Genomic DNA, 20,537 nt, shown 5'->3' with positions numbered 1-20,537 from the left:
ACTGGCCTATAATATATTCTCAAGATAAATATGACAGCTTTGTAGCCTTGAGCTAAGAAGGTAAAGCCAGTTTGAAGGGCAAAGATAAAGCTCACAGAGTGCACGTTTGTCTAGAGCAAATATTGTCCTACTGACCTTTATTTTAATGAAACACATATTGAATGGCCTTCTGTAGGATAAAGTTAAAGATCCATTCTGTTCCATATTCTTGGATCAATACTTCTTTGAGAGAACATTACATCAGTCTTGGAATGGAATGGTCTTAGATCACGCAGATTCACGAATGACTAATGGTCTGTGAAGAGATCCTGTTTCAGAACAAACTAAGAGGCTGTGGGACTTTCACCTAAAAGATACCGTAGGTCCAATGGAGCTATTCTCACAAATGCCAGAGCCTGGCTAAGTTATAATGATGGAAACGCATTTCTTACAGGTGTAGAGCTTGGGACTCCAAGATCAAGGAGTTTCATGCTTTGTTCTTACCTTCAAAGATGGAGCTTTACAGCAGTGTCCCTGGATGGGGACCAAACCTTTGTCTTCACATAGTGGAAGAGATGAAGGGGAATGAGGAGCTGTCTGAAATTTCTTTCATTATAAATATTAATGCCATCATGAGGGAAAATTCTCATGATGTAATCACCTTATAAAGGTCTCATTCTATTCTCTCTCTCTGTCTCTCATTCTCTATCTCTCTGTCTGTCAGTCTCTCTCTTCTTCTCTGTGTGTGTGTGTGTGAGTGTGTGTATGTGTGTGTGTGTGTGTGAGAGAGAGAGAGAGAGAGAGAGAGAGAGAGAGAGAGAAAGAGAGAGAGAGAGAGAGTCTATGTTTGTGGAGGCCAAGAGATAACCTAAGTGTCACCCTCAGGAATACTGTCTGCAGGGTCTCTCATTTGCTGGGACTCAATTAGGCTAGGTTGGAGGCCAGCAAGCCCCCCAAATCTTCCTGTCTCTCCCAGTGCTATAATTATGTGTACCACTGTAGTATTTCTATGAAGTGCTGGGAATTCATGTCATTTGTTCATCTTTCCAAGAAGAAAACTTAACCAACCACCCCATACTCCCAGATCTCGGAGGTTCCATTCCTTTTTGTATTTTTAAAATGTTCTGTTTTTATATAATTTTATTACAGGAAAAGTAATAAGCATTAATGAATAGCATTGATTTTTATTATCATTTTCTTTATTCCTGAGAATTTTATATGTATACTATGAAATATAACCATATTCATCCCCCATATTCTCCCTTCAACTTTCTCCATATTCCTCCACAACACATTGCTCTACAAACCTCATCTCTTTATTTTTTAAATTAAACCTCATTAATTAAAATTAGTATTGCTATTATGTGCATGGGGGTGGGGCTGTCTCCTGGGACACAGAACACCTTCAAAAAGAATAATTCTTCCTCCCTAACAACTATCAGCTATCAACGGTGCTTTAGTGAGTCCTGGGTCTTTGCCAGAACCTCCCCTGTAGTGAAAGGCCCTATTCTTAAGGCCATTTGGGGAATTTCTGGGGGGTATGGGGTAGGCTTGTAAATATTAACATGGCTTTTAGAGTAACATGTGCATTCAAGCCATAGAAGATATTTATTTAGCATGTATTGAATGTCAAGATTTCTATATAATCCATATAATTAATAATTATGATGGTCTTATAACATACATAATTTGATTCTTTGAAAACGAGAATAAATATGAATTTGGGGGCCAGACATGGTGACTCATATCTGTAATACCAGCATTTAAGAAGCAGAGGTAGACAGATCTCTGTGGGTTAGAGGCTAATGTGATCTACATAGAGAGTTTAGGCCAGCCAAGGCTATAGAGGGAGGCCCTGTCTTAAACAAATAAAAACAAACAAAGAAGAAGAACAACAAAACACCCAGAATTTTGAATTGTGAATACAATTGAATTGTGAATTGTGATTCCCAAGCCTTATGAGCATCACTATATAATGACGCCTTCTGCATTCTAGATCTGGGCTCTAGGAAATACATGGGTAAAAACATGGTTTTTGCACCTGGATAGCACTTCATCTTCCCTCAGTATAAACTCACAGTGAAGACTTCTTCCAGCTGTAGCTTTGTAAAAAACAGATGTGTCCATTTCTCTGGACCCAGCTCAAGGGATGAATTTAAGACTTTCCTGTGTGCATATTAATAGACAATATTTAATGTAGCTTTTAACACATTAGAAAATTTAGCATAGGGTTTTAGATCAGAATTATTCCTGCAAAGCTACATAGATATTATGGAAATTATCTTTTCTTCTGGGATCTTTTCCAGAGGGGAAAATTGAGGTAAGATAAGTGAGCATTTAATTTTGAGAAGCAAATGCCTGCAACACTCCCCTGTATGGCAAAAAGAAGCAAGGACCATGGAATTAGATCTTGACAACGTTCTATAAAATAACCTAACTGATTAATAATTAATACAAAAACCCCAAATTTTTAATCACTCAGTCTGCATCAGATTCTGTGCTACCCTTCAACTAGCATAAGAAACATGACGTCCCCTAGCTAGTGTAGACTTGTCTGGAGAAGAGCCAGGCAGTAAAGGCCCCTGCTGTACAGCCACTCCTCCTGACTAGATGATTTTGAAGAATGACTCTCAAGGTTTGACACAAGACTTGTAGACAAGTTCCCTCCTCCGCTGTTTTGCTCAAACACCAAGGCAGATGAGTGAGTCTCAAGAGCCCGAGCTCAGAGTAAAGGGATTTGGCAGCCGTGGGTGACGGTGGGTGGATGACGCTGCTGTGACTTCTAGAGAAACTCAACTTGGGAAAGTGGAAAACTCTCATTTAAGTCAGACTTCCTTCTGGTCTTGTGGATCCAGTGAAGGATCAGTTAGCAGAGACATCTATGCACATGCCCTTCATACCTAAAGAGAAAGTGGAAGGATTGCTGCCAAACACCCCCAAGAGACAGAAGCCTGTTGAAGAAGCAGCAAGACTCCATTGGAGTCTTCCTTGTGTTGGTAGGCCCATGAACTTAATCAACCTATTTTATGATTCTCATGGGAAGAGCAAGCAGGAGACAGGCAAGAGACCCCTATAAGTCAATACTCATCTGGGTATTTTAATGTTTAGGCAAAATTAGAAAGAGAGGCCAGTGGGCTGAATGAAAAGTTATTTAGTAGCCATAACACAAACCCCACAGAGATGCTATTTGTGTTGTCTGGAACGAAGATGAACCTATAACTTCAAAGATAAAACAAACAAACAAAAAAAAAACCCCTAACAAGTTCTATGTGACTTTTTAGTGAAGGCAGGAAAAACTAAACAAAACAAAAATAAACAAAATAAAACAAAACAAAAAACCCCCAACCAAACAAAACCAAAACCAAAACAAAACAACCCCCCATCAAAGCTGTTTGTGGTAGCAAGATATTATTTAATTCTGAAATGGATCATCTTTTGGGAAGCGAGAACAGGGTGAGTACGGTCTGCACCACACATCACTGACACAGGTATATGAATTTCAATCCCAATATCTGGACTTTGGAAGAAATAAGTAGAATATGTATTGGGATTTTTTTACTTGCCATTTATAAATTACATCAAAGTTGTTGAGGCCACTAACTGGGTGCATTTTGGGGTGAGGAGCAAGCAGCTGAATGAGGCATTGTTCAGATTCCAGCTTCTGCACACAGTCCGTGGAATGGTTGCCCTGACAACCACACTGAAGCGGGGCGCGTGGAGCAGTATGATGGCCATGAACTTGGCAATGCCAACCACAAGGCTGAGCAGGGCTTGACTCCTCACTGACAGTGCTGTTACTCCCCAGGCTAGTATCTGCCGCAGAGCACCCATCGACAATGTCCTAGAGGGATAGTTTTATTCATTTTTCTTGACCTTTCTCTGGGCCCAGCATATTTGCATTCATGTTTCATTTCATTCTTTGTACCATAATTATTTTCATTTTCCATCATTTTTTTTCATGTTCTTAGTCATTTCCTGTCATTCCCTTTTAACATTATGACCTTTTCACGATTGCCAAAATCAATACTTTCTAATGCAGAAGAGATCTTTCTTTGCCAAGCATTAAGCCAGTTCAGCTCCTGCTGTGAGCCAGCAGTCTTACGTAGCTCATGAGAGCCATGGCTTTCTGTGAGACTGTTGCTTCCTCTGAATCAGTCTGGGCCTCCAGCTGTTTGTCTGGTTAAGCCTGTGAGTCAGAATGGTTGTGAATCTGTCTGCCACAATGCCTGTCACTTGAGCTTGGGCAGCAGGTCAATAAGAAGAACCCCAGTGCACCTTAATCCAACCACATGTGTAGACCGAGTTGAGCACTTCTCCTACAAAACAATTTAACGAGAAACACACAGCATTGTCGTGGGACAGTTCAACCAGAACAAAAGGGCTACTAGCTCGCCACACTTTCATTTTGCCTCTCTCCAAGGATTAATAGCTAACCATGGTTGATGACTTCTGAAGCAGCAAGATTCCCATGGGGACAGCGAATCCAATAAACACCAATGATGGCCGGCAAACCATCAGAAGCCAGGAATCCAGAGTTTCAGAGGAAGCATCGCCCTGCCCATACCTCCATGTCAGATTTCCGTCCTCAAGTACTGTGGGACAGTAAGCCTCTGCGGTGGCTTTTTCAATCTCTCGGTGTGCGGTGGTGGTGCTGTGGAAGTTTAGAGATGGCGGTGCACTGTAAGTGCCAAGAATGCCTGTTTTGACCTCCATCTTCTTCACTTCTCAGGGTATGTTTGTAGTGAAACTCGGGGAACTAGGTGCTACCTTCATCTTCGACCATATGTTTATTGTCTCTTGGGAAAGTAATACATGCCCCAAGCAGAGATTCCTTCCGTTGTGATGAACATAGTGTGACAGCAGCATCCACTTGCACGGCGTTGTGACATGCTCCCGTGAGACTGAAGGGGCAAAGGGAAGCAACACAAATGAGCTGATGCTAATCTGCTTTCTAAGCCCAACTCTTATGTCTTTTGCCAGCACCTCTGAAACAGTAAGAGGCTCATTTATTAACTTGTAAATAGAGTGAAACCAAATCCCAGACTCAACAAAATTCTGTCAAGTCTCTCTTTCCTTGACCCCCTTCAAGGTTATTGTATGGAAGACATTAGGAGAGAATCTTGCCTTGAAGGAAATGAAGCGTTGTTGGATATTGAAGAGGCAGAGGACATGACAATCTGTAAATAAGACAATGTCAGAGATTCTGTAGAGTACTGCTTGATGAATTATCATAATGGACGTCTCAAACAACAGGATGCACCATAAAGCTTTTGAGGCAGGAAAAACAAGAGATTGTTGTAGGCTGGGTTGCAGAAATTTGCAGGAGCGCTACAAGCAGAATGTAGAGCATGGTTAAAACCTGGAAAGCAGAGTGGGCCAGAGGCACAAGGCCAGGAGGGAGGGCTGCTGATGCTGTGCTCCTCTGTGGTCCAGGCTAATCTTCACATCTTTGGGATTGGCCACATCGCCTCGGGATGTAATCAGCAGCCTACATGCCTTTCCCTCCTCTGAGAGCTATTTTAGAACAGTGATATATTTTATCATTAAAGATATTCGACATGTGTCACCGAATGCCATGCCATAAATGTATAAGCAGATGGATGGATGAGAGCGTTGACAGGTAAAGACTGGAAATGCGTGATTTCATGAATCTGTTAGTGTTTGTGGTGGAAGGACACAGATGGGGCTTTGTTGTCACCCTAAGAGAGATCTTGAGCAGCGGGCTGGGGGAACAGATACGGAGGACTTCTGTTTGTGAAGGAATAATGTGATGCTGGAGTCATTTTAGGAAGCTTAATTTTTCAGTATTGAGTCCACCACCACAGAGGTCAGTTTCAGCGTGGGTGGGGCCTAGAGGAGGAAATCCAGTTAAAGAGACAGGGAAGTCCAGATCAAAGATGCTTTGCTTTTTAAATCAGATCCATGGGATATGACACAAAGCATTAAGATCACAGTCCTCATAAGAAGGAAAAGGAAGCCAGCAGTTTATTACAGAACATCACGGATGACCTGAGTAACCTTGAGACTCCCACCCCTGTCCCGAGGGCTCAGCAGTGAGTGCCGATCAGATGGCAGCTCTCTGTGTGTGCATTTATCATAACAGGGCGGGAGCGGAGCTTGAGTAGCGGAAAAGCTCTTCTCAGCTGCTGAAAAGCTGGCCTCTCCTGCAGTTGGGCAAAGATGGACGAGTCACCTCCCACTGCTGGGAGCCTCCAGTGCCAAGATCTCAGAACCTTTCTTGTGCTGGATGAATGACTCGGTGTCGTCTCTGAGTCTTCACCACGCAAGTAGCTTTGGTGGGGAAAGTAGAAACACTTGCAAGGCTTTCACAGATCAAATTTACATTGAGGTTAAGTTTCTGTTCTCTGTGATCACTGCCGACTCCAGTGGAGAAATATTTCTTCTTGGATCCGGGTCACTGTGTGCTGTCTGCTTGACAGGCAGGTACTGCCTCCCTCAGTACAGGGCCTTTGTGGCTGACAAGGACCGTCTTCCAAGCTGCTTCTGATGGGAACACTAGCCTGCATTTCATCCTTTTTTTTTGTCTTTGGTGATGTGTTCTGGAATTTAAGGGAGTCTGCCAGAACTTTAAGAGTAAAAACAACCAACAAGGTCAAAGATTGCTTGCTCTCCAAGGCGCCTGCAAGCTTGTCTGCCTCACAGCCCAGCTTCCTTCACCTCTCTTCAGCTCTGTGCCTGTCTAGTGTATTTCACTCCCAGAGATGAGCACTTCCCCACCAACATTTTAGCAAGAGAAAATTTGAAGTTTGCATTGAAAGAACTTAACAGCATCAATAAATCTATTCACACTTAGATTTTCAGCCTTAACATGTAGCCACCCACGCTTGTTTTGACATATACCTGTTCACTCAAACTGGATTATATTTTGCTTGTTTGTTTATTTTTCATGTTTGGTTTTTTGAGGCAGGGTTTCACTGCATTGCCCTGGCTGTGCTGGAACTCTCTCTGTAGACCAGACTGGCCTGGAACTCACAGAGATCTGTCTGCCTCTGCTTCCAAAGTGCTGGAATTAAAGGCATGTGCCATCACTGCCTGGCCGAGATTGTATTTTAATTACATTTTTCTCTTTCCTTTCCTTCCTCCAAACTCCAAAACCTCCTTGGTGCCCCATCCCTTATCTCCTTCAAATTCATGGTCTCTTTCTATTTCAGTCAATTGTTATTGTATATATGTACGTATGTATGTATTTGTATATTCCTAAATATAACCTGTGAGTCCATAAAGTGTTACTTTAAGTATGTGTACTTTAAGGGCTGACCATTTGGCACTGGAAAAACCAATGAGTGTGCTCTTCCCTGGGGAGGACCACCTTGCCCAACTCTACTCAGGTGCCTGTTCCTGAGTAAACGATCCCAGAGTATTAGGGCTGGGAGTGTTTTGTATGTGTATCCATTGGGACTGGATTATATTTTAACACCTTCTTTCTCTATACTTTGAAATTATCTTTTCAAAAAAATTATATAATCCAAGGGACCAGTAATGTCTGTAGAAAATGGGAAAAATTATTCAGCTTTGTATATATTACCATATTAGTAAGAGTAAAATTAACAAAATAAATGTTGCTCATAAAATATTACATGTAAAAGCATAATACCTCACTGCTCAATTTCTGCATAACTGTAGTGAAGTTTTAATCCAAATTAACCCTGAGTGGTCACATGGAAGCTAGAAATGAAATCATTTAAATTCCATTTTCTTGTCTCTGCAGTCCCTATGAGCACAGTTGTTCCAAATCTTCTGTTTTGGTGTGGGGCTGTGCAGTCCTTCGGGAGTAGACGGAGACAAGCACCCAGCCCATGTGAGTGTGAGCTGAAATGATTCCAGCAGTTGAAGAACTTATCCTTATCTGGGCTTGGTGGTGCCGTACCTGTGCTCCAGAGCTTCAGTTACGAAAGTAAGGACGGAAGAAAGATAGAGAGAAGGAAAGGAAGGAAGGGAGGAGGGGAGGAAGGAAGAGAGGAAGGAGGAGGGAAGTGGGGAAGGAGGAAGGAAGGGAGAAGGAAGGAAGGGAGGGAGGAAGGAAGAAAACTTAAAGTGAACATGTGTCACAGACTTCTTGTTAAATAAAACTGAACATTCTGCAAATTAACTTCTACATTCACTCATCATTTATTAAAGCTTGAAAATTAATGTAATCACTTGATATTTAGATATAAATTATGAAAACTCAATTGTGATAGCAATTAATTTAGATTTTAAATTAATCAAAAATTTTTTTGATGAATTTCTTGCATATCACCATAGAACCTCCACCTGACGATAGATGAAGAAAATGACAGAGCCCCACCTTGGAGCACCGGACTGAGCTCCCAAGGTCCTGATGAGGAGCAGAAGGAGAGAGAACATGAGAAAGAAAGTCAGGACCGTGAGGGAACTCCAGCTGGCGACAGATGGGGAAGGTGACTGAGCCCCACATTGGAGCACTGGACTGAGCTCCCAAGGTCCCGATGAGGAGCAGAAGGAGCGAGAACATGAGGGAGAAAGTCAGGAACGAGAGGGGTGCGTTCACTCATGGAAACGGTGGGACAGAACTAATGGGAGATCACCAACTCCAGTTGGAATGGGACTGATGGATCATGCGACCAAACCCGTCTCTCTGAGTGTGGCCAACAGCGGGGGCTGACTGAGAAGCAGAGGACAATGGCTCTGGGCTCTGATTGTTCTTCATGGACGGGCTCTGTGGGAGCCTTCTCAGCTTGGTCGATCACCTTCCTGGACCTGGGGGGAGTTGGGAGGACCTTGGTCTTAGCATAGAGTGGGGAACCCTGATGGCTCCTTGGCCTTGAGAGGGAGGGAGGGGAGGTATGGGTGGAGGGGAGGGGAGGGAAGGGGGAGAAGGAGGGGAGAGAAGGGGGAGAAGGAGGGGAGGGAGGGGGGAGGAGGAGGGAAGGAGATGGAAATTTTTAAATATAAAAAAAATAAACCATGAGAAAAAAAAAATTTCCAAGATGGGATGTTTTTATCACTGACAATTGTTGGAATGGTGATTGAAAAGCAGCCGTGGGTGGTCATATAGTTTTTACATTTGGCACACAGCGCAGCATCTTATTATCTGGCTGCTACTTCTCCCTCTTAGGTATGTCAAAGAGGAAGGGCAGTGTAATCATTACTTTCATATTGCTGTGATAAAACATCAGAACCAACAGTGTTTTGTGAAGAAGAAATACAGTTTATTTTAGTTTACAGCTCCAGAGGAATGGTCCATAAAGGCAGGAAAGGCATGGCAGCCCATGTGGCTAGAGAAGAAAAATAAGCGATCACATCTACAACCCCAAACCTGAAGCAGAGCGAGCAAAGTGGAAGTAAGGCAAGGCTATAAACTTTCAAAGTTCATCCCCAGTGACATATTTCTTCCAGTAAAGCTCTAACTCCTAAAGGTTCCATACCTCTGCAAACAGTGCCACAAACAGGGACCAAGTGTTTGAATCCATGTGCCTATGGGGAACATTTCTCATTAAACCATCACTTCATGCATGAACTCATTGCAGGCTACAAAGACTGGTTTTATTGGGCACCATTGCAACAAGGGAAAGAGAGCAGAATAGAAATGAGCTCAACAGCAACATAGGAAAGACAGTTGAGTCGTTAGAGCCAATGAATAGAGTGCAGATCAAGAAGACAGAAAATGCTTAAGAGAGTTCATCAACAGTAGAGGGAATCCTCAATGACTAACCTAAGAGGATTCTTGCTCAAGGCAGGCCAAGGCTTACAGAAGCGCAGAGAATGAATGTGGCTAAATATCAGGAGTCATCCTACATCAAGCATATGGGGATTTCCACAGAATCACCGTAGCAAGTTCCTTTCCATGACTGGGATAGACAAGCGATGGACAGGGTCCAAGAACAAAGTCCAGTTAAAAAGAGAGCTCAGGAGAGTCTGCCTAAGCTTGTGTCAGAGACAAAGTCTTCACTAGGGACCATTACTTAGGGACCATTGCTTAAGGATCACTGCTTAGTGTGGATATTTTGCCTACATTAATAGAATATGAGTTTATTCTAGAAAAAAGTAGAATAATCAGAAAGAACCACTAAAAAGGCCTAATTTTAAACCTTCTAGTTCCTTTAAATTATAAAGCATCCCCATGATGCCCAGATGGGGCTCTCCGAGAAAGACATGTTAGCTTGTGTGAGTTTCCTCAGCAACAAGAGGAATTCTGACCTTGCCTTCTAGCATTGCTGTTTCCATCCGCAGATCTAATCCAGATTCCTATTAAAGAGATGGCTATAGGGAATCTACATCAGAAAGGCTCCTAGGTTTTCATAGGATCCAAAACAATGGGGGGAGAGATGGGAGAAAGGTTGCTAGGTAGAAGATTTCTAAGGGTGAGAGAGCTGAGGGCAGGGTTGGAGAGGGTTCCTTCAGGAGCTCGCGAGATGTATTAACCAGGCAGAAAGTTTATGGAATTTTTACTTTCTTTGGAAACAAGGTTTCTGTATGTAGTTGAGGATATCCTCAAACTTTGGCCTTCCAGTTTATATCTCCCAAGACTCCATCCATCCAGTTAAATTACTTGTTTTTTTTCTGTTGTATAATCAGTAAAGACTTCTTAGCATAAATAGACTAAACCTCTGTCCGATGGTTTGAGCCAAGAGGTTGATCTTATAGATTTAGAAAGGTTTTAGAAGGCAGATAGGAGAAGCGACAGCAGGATGACCATTCCAAAATCACCGTTAAGATGAGGACACATGGAGGCCAAAAGGAAAAGGTCTATTCGGTTAATCTCAGTCTTAATGACGTGTAGCAATGTACTTGGAGTGTCGAATTGAATTCCTGGTAGGGAACTGAACCTTTGGCTCATCGTAGACTTACATTCAGAAACCTTCCATTGTGGGTGAAATGCTGAGCGCTAGGTCCCTTTAACTTTACAGTGAAGCAAGTAGGCAGCTTCAGTTTCCGAACTGGACCCAGGGAGGTAAGCTGACTCCATTCCTCTGTAAGCTAGCTGCGCACAGTGACTGTCGCTTAGTTCTTCTCGAGCGAGCATGTGTAGGAGTGAGTGAACACTGGCTGGCCTGCAGACATCTCTACGTGGTCACACACAGAGGCCTGAAAATGGACAAGGGAAATGGTGATGCTTCTTGCAAATCCTCAGACCTGAAAGTAAGTGCAGAGTGGGAAGCCCCTGCTCACTCTACTTGAACAGTGTGTACTGTTGACCCTGTTAGTGAAATGCATTCATGTGGCTGTAAAAATTAAGAGGACAAAAAATAAATACTTAATTTTTATAGTATTTAATGGATTTTGTGACTGTGAGCTTATTTTAAAAGACTGCAGTTGGTAATTGATTAGTGCCTGTTTTTAGAAACCCCAAGGAAAGTGTCCTGATCTCTACGCAAGTTCCACTTTAAACTTTAATTAGTAGCACTAACTGAGACTGCCCCTACTGCGTTCTGGTACCCAAAGATCCAGCTTGAGTCTTGGTACTCTACAATTTGGCATTTCTGTTTTTTTTTTCTTTTACCCCTTTGGAGTTACGCTGTGCTTGAAAGTAGCTTGACCCCACACTTAATTCATCCTACAGTGGTTTATTTTCTTTCCAAAAGAACAAACTCGCCCCTTCAAGAAACCGCATGAAATGAAGTCTGTCTAGTTCAGTTTCACCAGGAGAGACACAAGCAGCGTTTCATTCCAAGGGTTGACAAGGATGTTTGGCAAAAAGAATGAGGGCGTCATGAATAATGCAAAGTGTACTTGGCCCCATATTTTCCCATTAATTGGCAGGATTAAAGATGAGAAGACATGGCACTCTGAAGAAAAAAGAAGGGAGAGAGCAAGAAGATGAGAAGACTCTAACACAGCTGTTGGGAGCTTATTTCTTCCTCAACCCTCCCCCCCCCCCCCATTGCTTCCTTTAAGAGCATGTGTGTTTAAAAGTTCTTTCATCACTGGAGTTTAGTTACCCCGACGTGTATAAATCTCTTTGTCTAAGAAGTTAAACTCTCATATGCATTATTAAAGAACTCACAGAATCAGATGACAGGAGGTAGAGGCGAAAATAAAAGAGGAGGAAGGGTAGAGTTAAATAATGTATTTTTCCTCCTTTCAAGCCATAGAATGCACATAAACCAGCAATTTCACCAGCCAGTGAGTCATCGGCTTCATTCCCTGCTTTACTTTAAAATTATTCTTTTATTCATGATTGAGAAACTGAGTCACCGATCAGTTTAGTGGCTGTCTGTGACAAAGCGATTGTGTTGGCGTCCCATTCTCCAGGCCTACACAAATCACCACACCTTTCTCTCTCCCTAGCCCAGCAGTCAGAAAGTTGCGATGAGGAAATCAATGTATTTCTGTGAGAAACCTACGTGTATTCTTATTTTCAGTCTTGCTAAGGGACAGAAGTAATAAGAGACAAGAGAAAAGCAGGATAACACACACATTTAAAAGTCATAAAAACATCTGGGCATGTTAATACATTCATGTAATCCCAACACCTAGGACACATGCAGAAGAATTATGAATTCAAGCGCAGCCTGAGCTACATGGTGAGATCTTGTCTAATAAAACAAATGCCCCAAAGCCCAGTCCCTTCTGAATCTCAAATTAAAAACTAAGACCTCAAAGAAATACACAAAGAAGACTGTTGCCAACCCAAGCATCAGGACACCATTTTCATTTCCCAACCTCAGATCCCTTTGTTTGTTTGGCTCTATGTGATCAGACCTCTGCTCCTCGGCTTCATTCAATAGGGTTGGAGAGGACCTAGGAGGTTGACTCTATGGTTGGCACAATGTCTACTTTCTCCTTTTCTTTATACATTTTTTTTTTCAAAAAGTGCACAAGTGAGTGTGCATGTGTGTGGTCAGAGGATGACTCTCAGGAATTTTCTCTCCTGCTTCTGTGGGTTTAGTGCAGTGGTTCTCAACCTCTGCCATCCAGTGACCCTTTCACGGGGTCACCTAAGATCATCGGAAAACACCGATACTTATATTACCATCCCTAACAGTGGCAAACTTACAGTTATGAAGCAGCAAGGGAAATAACTATGTCATGTGTTCCATCACAATACGAGGAACAGAATTAAAGGTGGTGGTATTAGGAAGGTTGAGGACCACTGGCCTGGAGGATTCAGACTCAGGTCACCAGGTTTGGTAGCAAGCACCTTTACTCACTGAGCTATTTTGCCAGCCCTAATGTCTAGATTTTCTGAGCTCCATTTGGTAACTGATCAAAACCACTTACTGCACTCACACAGGTTTGACTGATAGGCCTTTTTGGCACCAATGCCTTCTGCATGAGTCACTCCAAGCTTGAGATGACTTCTAATCGATGATTTGTCTTTTCTTTGAAAGATATCCAACATCTCCATTCAGGTGCTCAGCACCGCGGGGAAGCTTCCGGGGAGAAGGCTGCCTCGAAAACCCATTGGCAAACCCAGGTCCTGCAAGCAACCCAAGAAGAGAGTTGCCCTTTGGAACGTTCAGAATAAGATCATTCTCTTCACGGTATTTTTGTTCATCCTGGCAGTCATAGCCTGGACTCTTCTGTGGCTCTATATCAGTAAGTTAAAGTTTAAATTCCTTTAGGGGCAGGATGAGCCCTGCCTAAACCAGCAGGCCTAGGCCATCTCTGGGTTCTTCAATAGAATTCCCATCTTTCCCAGACAGACACACTGCTTCCAAAAAGGGGTTTGAGATGCCAACAGGAAAGCCACCATAACTGTCTGTCATTTCTTCTTTCTCGCCATCTCTTCCTTCCCAAGAGTGGACAAAAGGAGAAGGGATGAGGGATGGGAAAGGAGCTGTGGAGGATGCCCAGATGTGGAGGATGGGAAGGGAGTTGACTCACTCTTCAATGCAATGCATTTGTAGCTCTTAAAAAATGAATGGAATACTAAGCTGTTTCATTTCCTTGTTCCACCCGCAGCCTGTTACTAGGCAACCTTAAATTTCCGGCTCCCTGAGCCCCCTTTCATATTAACATCTTTGTCTCCCAGTTCTGTTTCTGCCCCTGTAACTATGCTTTTGTCAACCTGATTGATCCTTTGGGGGCAGATGTGACAGCTAGACTCTTTCCTACGGAGTACTTACTGATTCATCCTGGTAACCATAGTACTGGTTGACTTGCACTGGCATTCCCTTGTGTGTGATACATTTGATGTAAAGTACACTTAATCGCACAGAAGTGAAAGACACAAACCTATGGTCTCAGTCCCTGCTTTCCGACACGAGGCTTCTGACATTCTTATAACTTCCTAAATGATAGGAGATGGGGGTGTCTTTTGTTGTCATATTTCATCATGGTCCAGTTCTTTGTTGCTAATACGGAACTTCTAAGAATATTGCTTTTTTGTTTTGGTTTTCTCATAATGATAAGATGATTGGTACCTGAAAGTACCCAGAAAGACAGGATCCATGGCATTGCCAGGCTGTATCTTTCAATTCTAGACCATATTGGAAAGAGGAGAGAAGCTAGAGGTTAAATTCAATCACCAATGGCTAACAATTTAAGCAATCATGCTTTCATAATAGGACCTGCATAAAAACACCTACAAATCAGGGTCTGAACATTTCTAAGTGGGTGAATTTGACGGGAGCCACTGTGCTCTAGCCTCAGAGGGAGAGGAGCATCACTGCAATTCTAGCACTTGAGAGGCAAAAACAAAAAGATTTGGTTCTGAAGGACAGCCTGGGCTGTCCTTGTGAGATTATCCTGAAAGACCAATAAATGGGAACATAGTGCAGTGGCCATCACTTGACTCCATGTACAGTGCTCTGAATTTGATTCCCAGCCTCGCAGGAAATGCATGAATGAATAAATAAATACTTAAAAAAATCCATGGAGAGCTGTGGAAGAGGAGAGAGACCTTGGAAATGAAGAGAGACTGTAGTCTGGTGCTATAGTGCTTGTCTAGCAAGGGTTCAAGCCCTGATATTGTGAGGGGGTGCAAGAGCACTAGACTTCAATTCCCCCAGTCACTTCCAATTCCTCTCTCACCTGAGTCCATGCAGATGCGGCCAGCCTTGTCTCTGTCCATCTGTCAGCAAAGTTCATGCCAAGAAACCTAGCCTTTCAGTTCTCAGAGCAGATTTGAGTAGGAGTGAGCCCATGCTGAGCCGAAGGTCATGCTGGTAAGGATAAATGCTCCATATGTTGGATAGTGCAGAAACGTGGCCTCCCTCCTCAATCTTAGGCACACAAGTCAGCCCGCAGCTCAGTGGAAGCTCCAAAGAGTCGGGGGATTTCTTCTGTCTTTCCTCATCATGCTAACTGCACCCCAAACGGTGATGGTGCGTGTGTTAGCATCTGACAGCTTGCAGGTATGGAATTGACAAATTTGTGTATGTTCTTTACTCTCTAGACACTAGGAAGAAGTTCAAGACGTGCAGTTTTTTTACCTTTAAACCTTGCTTTTAAGTATTTGCCAGTAGAAAACATGTCACTCAGGCTATTTTGACTTTCACAGGTTATGATTTGCGGGAGCGTGTATCTGCCTAAGATGCAATCATTTTAGGAGAGTCCTGCTGATTTGGATCAGGAGTTGCTTAGCTGCCACAATTTTCTCACTGCCTGCCTTTTTCTCTTGTTTTGTAGGTAAGACAGAGAGCAAAGACGCCTTTTATTTTGTTGGGATGTTCCGCATCACCAACGTTGAGTTTCTTCCTGAGTACCGGCAGAAGGAGTCCAGGGAATTTCTCTCCATGGCAAAGACAGTACAGCAAGTGGTAAGGCTGCAGGCATGGGAGCAGGAGGTTCGAGCCTGCGGGAGCAGGAGGGCGGAGCCTGCGGGAGCAGGAGGGCGGAGCCTGCGGGAGCAGGAGGGCGGAGCCTGCGGGAGCAGGCGACCGGGAGTAGGTGGGCTTCCTAACATCCTAGCTCACTGAGTTTAGGAAATAGAGGGCAGGGCCCCAAAAGGAAGCTGCTGGAGGAAAACAGCAAATGAATTCATCTGTGTTTTAAAATATAGTTGCATTTCTGCCCTCTATTTAGTCCATGTTCACTGTAAGATACAGCCACATTCTTTCTTTTTGTAATCCTAAAAGGATACAGCTTTTCCCCCGTTTTTCTCCTCTGCAAAATAGAGACTATCATGTGATCTCTAAAATATCCTTCAGTTCTGAAGTTCAAACGCACTGATTAATCTTGTGGTTTCTACATATTTATACTGACCATCTCTTTACTTAAAAGCAGCAACAACAAAACAAAAAACAAAAGCAAAACATCCTTTTTATTCAAATAATACATATTATGAAAATTAGTAAAATTTGGAAAAGTATATTTTTAAAAAGATCATCAGTTTTTCAATGTCATTTCCAGGGAAAAAGCTCTGATTCTGGCTTACAAGGACACGAGGGCACTGAAATAATGGAGTATTAGCAGCTATTCTGTTAGTGCGGTATTTTTCTCTTAGCATTGCATTTCATGCTTTCTATGCAAGCAAATATTCTTTTAAAAGCAAGTGTTAATAGTCTCAAAGTTAACAAATCCCCTTTTAATGGATGCTTAAGTTGTTTCCCAGTTTTTTTTTTTACATCAAACATAATACAAAATCAAAACTGCCATGAATTATGCATATTTCTGATATCTTTCCCAGATGACTTCCTAAAAGCATCTAGTAGAAAAAAGTCCATTCAGGGCTCCTGGCACAGGGCGAGTATGGGGAGGTTTCTGCACATTTGGACTTCTGCAGCAATGCAGAGGGTTTGCAGGGACCTTGCTGCAATGGGAAATGAGGAGGGGCTTTGAGAATGACAGCAGTCCTCAGATGGCTTCCTACTGATGACCAATAGCTACAGCAGGGAATCCTTCACCTCAGATATAGGTGCACAGATTATACCTCAAGTTATGCCTGCTAGGTAGGCAGGGTGAACCCGAACCAATGCTGCCCAGTAGGTTTAGGCAATATTTTTGGTGCTGTAGGGCTATTTTAAGCTTCGTATTCTTTTCCACAATATTATAGAATTTCTATGATTTGGGCAGTAAGGTGGGTGCTTTTCATTTAGATTGGAGAGGAGAATGAGTTTAGCTTTAGGAAAAACTAAACAAGGACAAAGATGGTATATTGACTGAAAAAGGTCTCCTTTGAGAGCCAATTATGGAATTTTGGACCTGCTGACGGGAGACAGTTGGCCCGACTATGGTCACCACGCGCCGCCTTGTGGCTAATACTGGAATTTGTCCTGGGAATTACCAGATCTGGAACAGGTGATCAATACATTTGTTATCTGTGGAGAAAAATATAGTACTGGGAAGAACTCAGAAGTTAAACTTGATGACAGACTTTAAAAGCAGAAATAAATAGGTAAGAACAACTGATGATTATTCACAGCAGAATAAAAGAGTTCTAAGAGATGCTTCAGGAATGAGGAGTTAATTAAATTCAGGAGATAATGTCTAGGTTTGGAGAAACCTTTGGGTTGAGGCCTGCTTTCCCCACTATTAACAGTTGGAACTTGGCTCTAAGGAAACTGAGTTGAAAGAATTAATATAATTTAATCTCTTTATTTTCAGATTAACCTGGTTTACACAACATCTGCTTTCTCCAAATTTTATAAGCAGTCTGTGGTTGCAGACGTCAGGTAACAGATGACTCTCGCTCTGAGATTCTTACCATTCTTGCCATTCATCCTGCTTATGGCCCAAAAAGGACTGAGATTTCCCTATTCAGAAACCATTTGCTGTTGGTGAACACCCCATTAGCAAAACAACCCAGCCATCTGCCAGGCTGCCACACCATGTCTGGTTTTATATCTACCAAGTCTTCCTTTCACCCAAATGGAATCCTGACTTCAGTGCCTCTGGGGGAAATGGCCACAGACATAGCCACCATGGTAGATGGATGGTGGAGGGAGAATAAGACTCAAACCACTACTTTCTAAAATATGTTCAGTGACAGACTGGCTACTAGAGACTATCTGAGACTCGTGGTAAATGATAATTTACTAGGAAAAGCTGTGTTCCGTATACTGTAATCACATTTCTCTTACCTTCGTACGGATGCAGAGACTCGTAGAACATAGGAAAGCTACTGAGAAGCCTTGGAGGGGATCCGCTTGTCTGCCATCCTTAGCTCCCGTTTCCTGAGTGCTTTACTACATAACACCATCATATGCTTCTACCTCAAACCATGTTGTATTTGCACAACCACGAGTGCAGACTCCATGGTCAGTTTAGAAAGGAAACTGGACCCTGTTTCTAGCTCCATCGCATATTAGTCATGTGGTTTTGAACCACATTTGTCCTCAACTTGTGCATGTGCAGAACTGGACCATTAGCAGGCTAACTGGACAAGCAGGTGTAATTCTGTGTGAGCCTTGTTGAGATATGGAACTGAACTGTCATTATTTGCAGTGGACAGTGACTACTTTGATAACCCTTAAAAGAATCTGTGCAGATGGAGCTATTGCATAATTCATCCAGACTTGAATCCACCCCAATGATTAGAACACAGAGAGCATGAAATTTTCTCTTTCCAGTCCTTATACCAGCACCAAAGACAACCTGCAGAAGGGCATTAGGTTCCTTTGAAGGATGTTCTCAGTGGCCTTGAATCTGTCAGTTTCTGTTTTCCTGGGAATGTTTACTTTCTAAGAGCAGCATCCTTGAACACTTCTCTCTCTCTTTCTCTATAGCAGTAACAACAAAGGTGGTCTCCTGGTCCACTTTTGGATTGTGTTTGTCATGCCACACGCCAAGGGCCACATCTTCTGTGAGGAGTGTGTGGCAGCCATCTTGAAGGACTCCATCCAAACCAGCATCATAAACCGCACCTCTGTGGGGAGCTTGCAGGGTCTGGCTGTGGATATGGACTCTGTGGTACTAAATGGTGATTGTTGGGTAATTCTCCTTTATGCATACCTTCCTGTATCACTTCTGACACCATTATCAGATGTAACATTGTAATATAGACTCCTCTACAATCCCAGGAGCAGAGGACTAGCTGGGCATTGAAGCTATCATTGGTGAGGGAAATTCTTAAATGCTATACACAGTGTGACTGAAACAGAGACTCGTGAACACAGCTATATTTATTAGAGTGTGTTCCTTCATCATTTCTGAAACTCGGGCACCTTCAGACTGTGTTCCAAAAAAGTTCCAGAAGAGAATAATTTTTTTTTCCTTTGTTGTATTTTATGAGTGCTGTTGCTGGGGACTGAGAGTTTAGTTTGGTCCCGGATGAGGTGGTAGAAACTAGAAAGAAGGCTCTCCTAGGCAAAGTAAATGAGAGAGAACAGAAGAGAGGCCACATGTTCGGTGAGGGGAAAGTACTACATAACATGGAAAGATGAAGCAAGCACAGAGGGAGGGGAAAGGAGAACTGGCTCTCCTGAGTCTTTCTTAGCATTACATATCAAATTGCATATGTGTCTGTGCACCATGGCACATGTGTATAAGTCAGAGGTCCATTGGTAGAAGGTGTTTCTCTCCTTCTATTCTGTAAGGATCAAGTTCAGGTCACCAGGATTGGCATCAAGAGCCTTTACCTGCTAAGACACTTTTGCTGGCTCCAGAGTGGTTGTTTTTGGAGACTTTTGAGGTTAAGATGGGGTCATGGCAACACGGATTTTGTGTGTGAAAATGAGCCTAACCGTGTGAAAATCAGATTCCATCTTTTCAGGTCTTTGCACATCTGTATTCAGGGTGGGAAATACTGCCATAAAGGTTGCATCAGATGTACCCTGCGCCATGTGCAAGTGAGTGGGCCAGATGCCTGCTTTTGCCCATATAGGTCTAGTGCCCTTCGTGGAAGATCATACTGCAGTGGCTTGTGACCAGACATGGGTGTGGTCTAAGAATTAAGATGCATGTTTGGACATGGTGAAAATAGCTAAGCATACTTTATTATCTTCTTTGCTTTATTGAGCTAAGGAGAAAATATGTAAATGCATTGCATGGCCAACACTTTATCTTTACTTTTTTTTCTTCAGCTTTGCGGTCAGTTAGAAGCTGACTAGAGGCTTCCTGCTTTCTTATGAAGAGCCAGCATTTGAGATCTGACCACCCCCAGTCCTATTCCCTAACACCTTGTCTCCACCAATGCTCCCAATCAGGCTGTGCCTCAGCCCTGTGGAAACACAGTGGTGCCAATTGTCTTGACAGCAAAACACTGTATTACACTGTATTACTCAAAGTCTCTGAAGCTTTGCCTTTTGATATAAGTGTTGAATGTATAAGTACCACTTATACACACACACACACACACACACACACATACACACATGACATATAGTAGGTAACTGATATTTGGTTTGAACAAATAAAAAATCTGTAGTGGAAAATTCCACACTATGTTTACTCTTTCAGTCATAGGACTAATTATTATTATTTATATAGCTGTTTTCTTACCCTCAAATCACTTAAAATTTATGACTAAGAATGCTTGGAAGCAAATAAAATAGTATGTAGAATTCTCCTGGATCCTTAGCTGCAATGCTGGCATCTTCTAGCTATTGTATTTACTTTTAAATACTGAGATAACTCTGCTCCTCACTGGACTATTGTGAAGCACAACCCATGTCAGATGTGTCTGGTTATTTTAAAAAGGGACTAGGAACATTTTTCTAAACAAATGAACCTCTGGAACTAACGGGGTTTTC

The 20,537-nt window shown here is 42.6% G+C and overlaps 1 protein-coding gene across 2 annotated transcripts in view; it reads left to right on the top strand.

Moving 5' to 3' along the window:
* The first annotated feature begins 11,052 nt into the window (after positions 1–11,052).
* Positions 11,053–20,537, top strand: part of Tmprss7 (transmembrane serine protease 7) — a 36,537-nt gene continuing 27,052 nt past the window's right edge. Inside the window, exons 1-5 of one of the 2 annotated variants that reach the window (XM_038346458.1) lie at positions 11,053–11,100; positions 13,293–13,500; positions 15,535–15,665; positions 17,452–17,519; positions 18,573–18,766. In XM_038346458.1, the coding sequence (XP_038202386.1) occupies positions 11,053–11,100; positions 13,293–13,500; positions 15,535–15,665; positions 17,452–17,519; positions 18,573–18,766 (649 nt within the window). Of the gene's footprint in view, positions 11,101–13,292; positions 13,501–15,534; positions 15,666–17,451; positions 17,520–18,572; positions 18,767–20,537 lie in introns of those variants that run through there. The other variant, XM_038346459.1, reaches the window with a different exon arrangement.

Source organism: Arvicola amphibius, chromosome 10 (genome assembly GCF_903992535.2).
Source record: "Arvicola amphibius chromosome 10, mArvAmp1.2, whole genome shotgun sequence".
Classification (NCBI taxonomy): domain Eukaryota; kingdom Metazoa; phylum Chordata; class Mammalia; order Rodentia; family Cricetidae; genus Arvicola; species Arvicola amphibius.
Note: the sequence above shows the minus strand (reverse complement) of the source record. Positions and strands in the feature narration are given on the sequence as shown.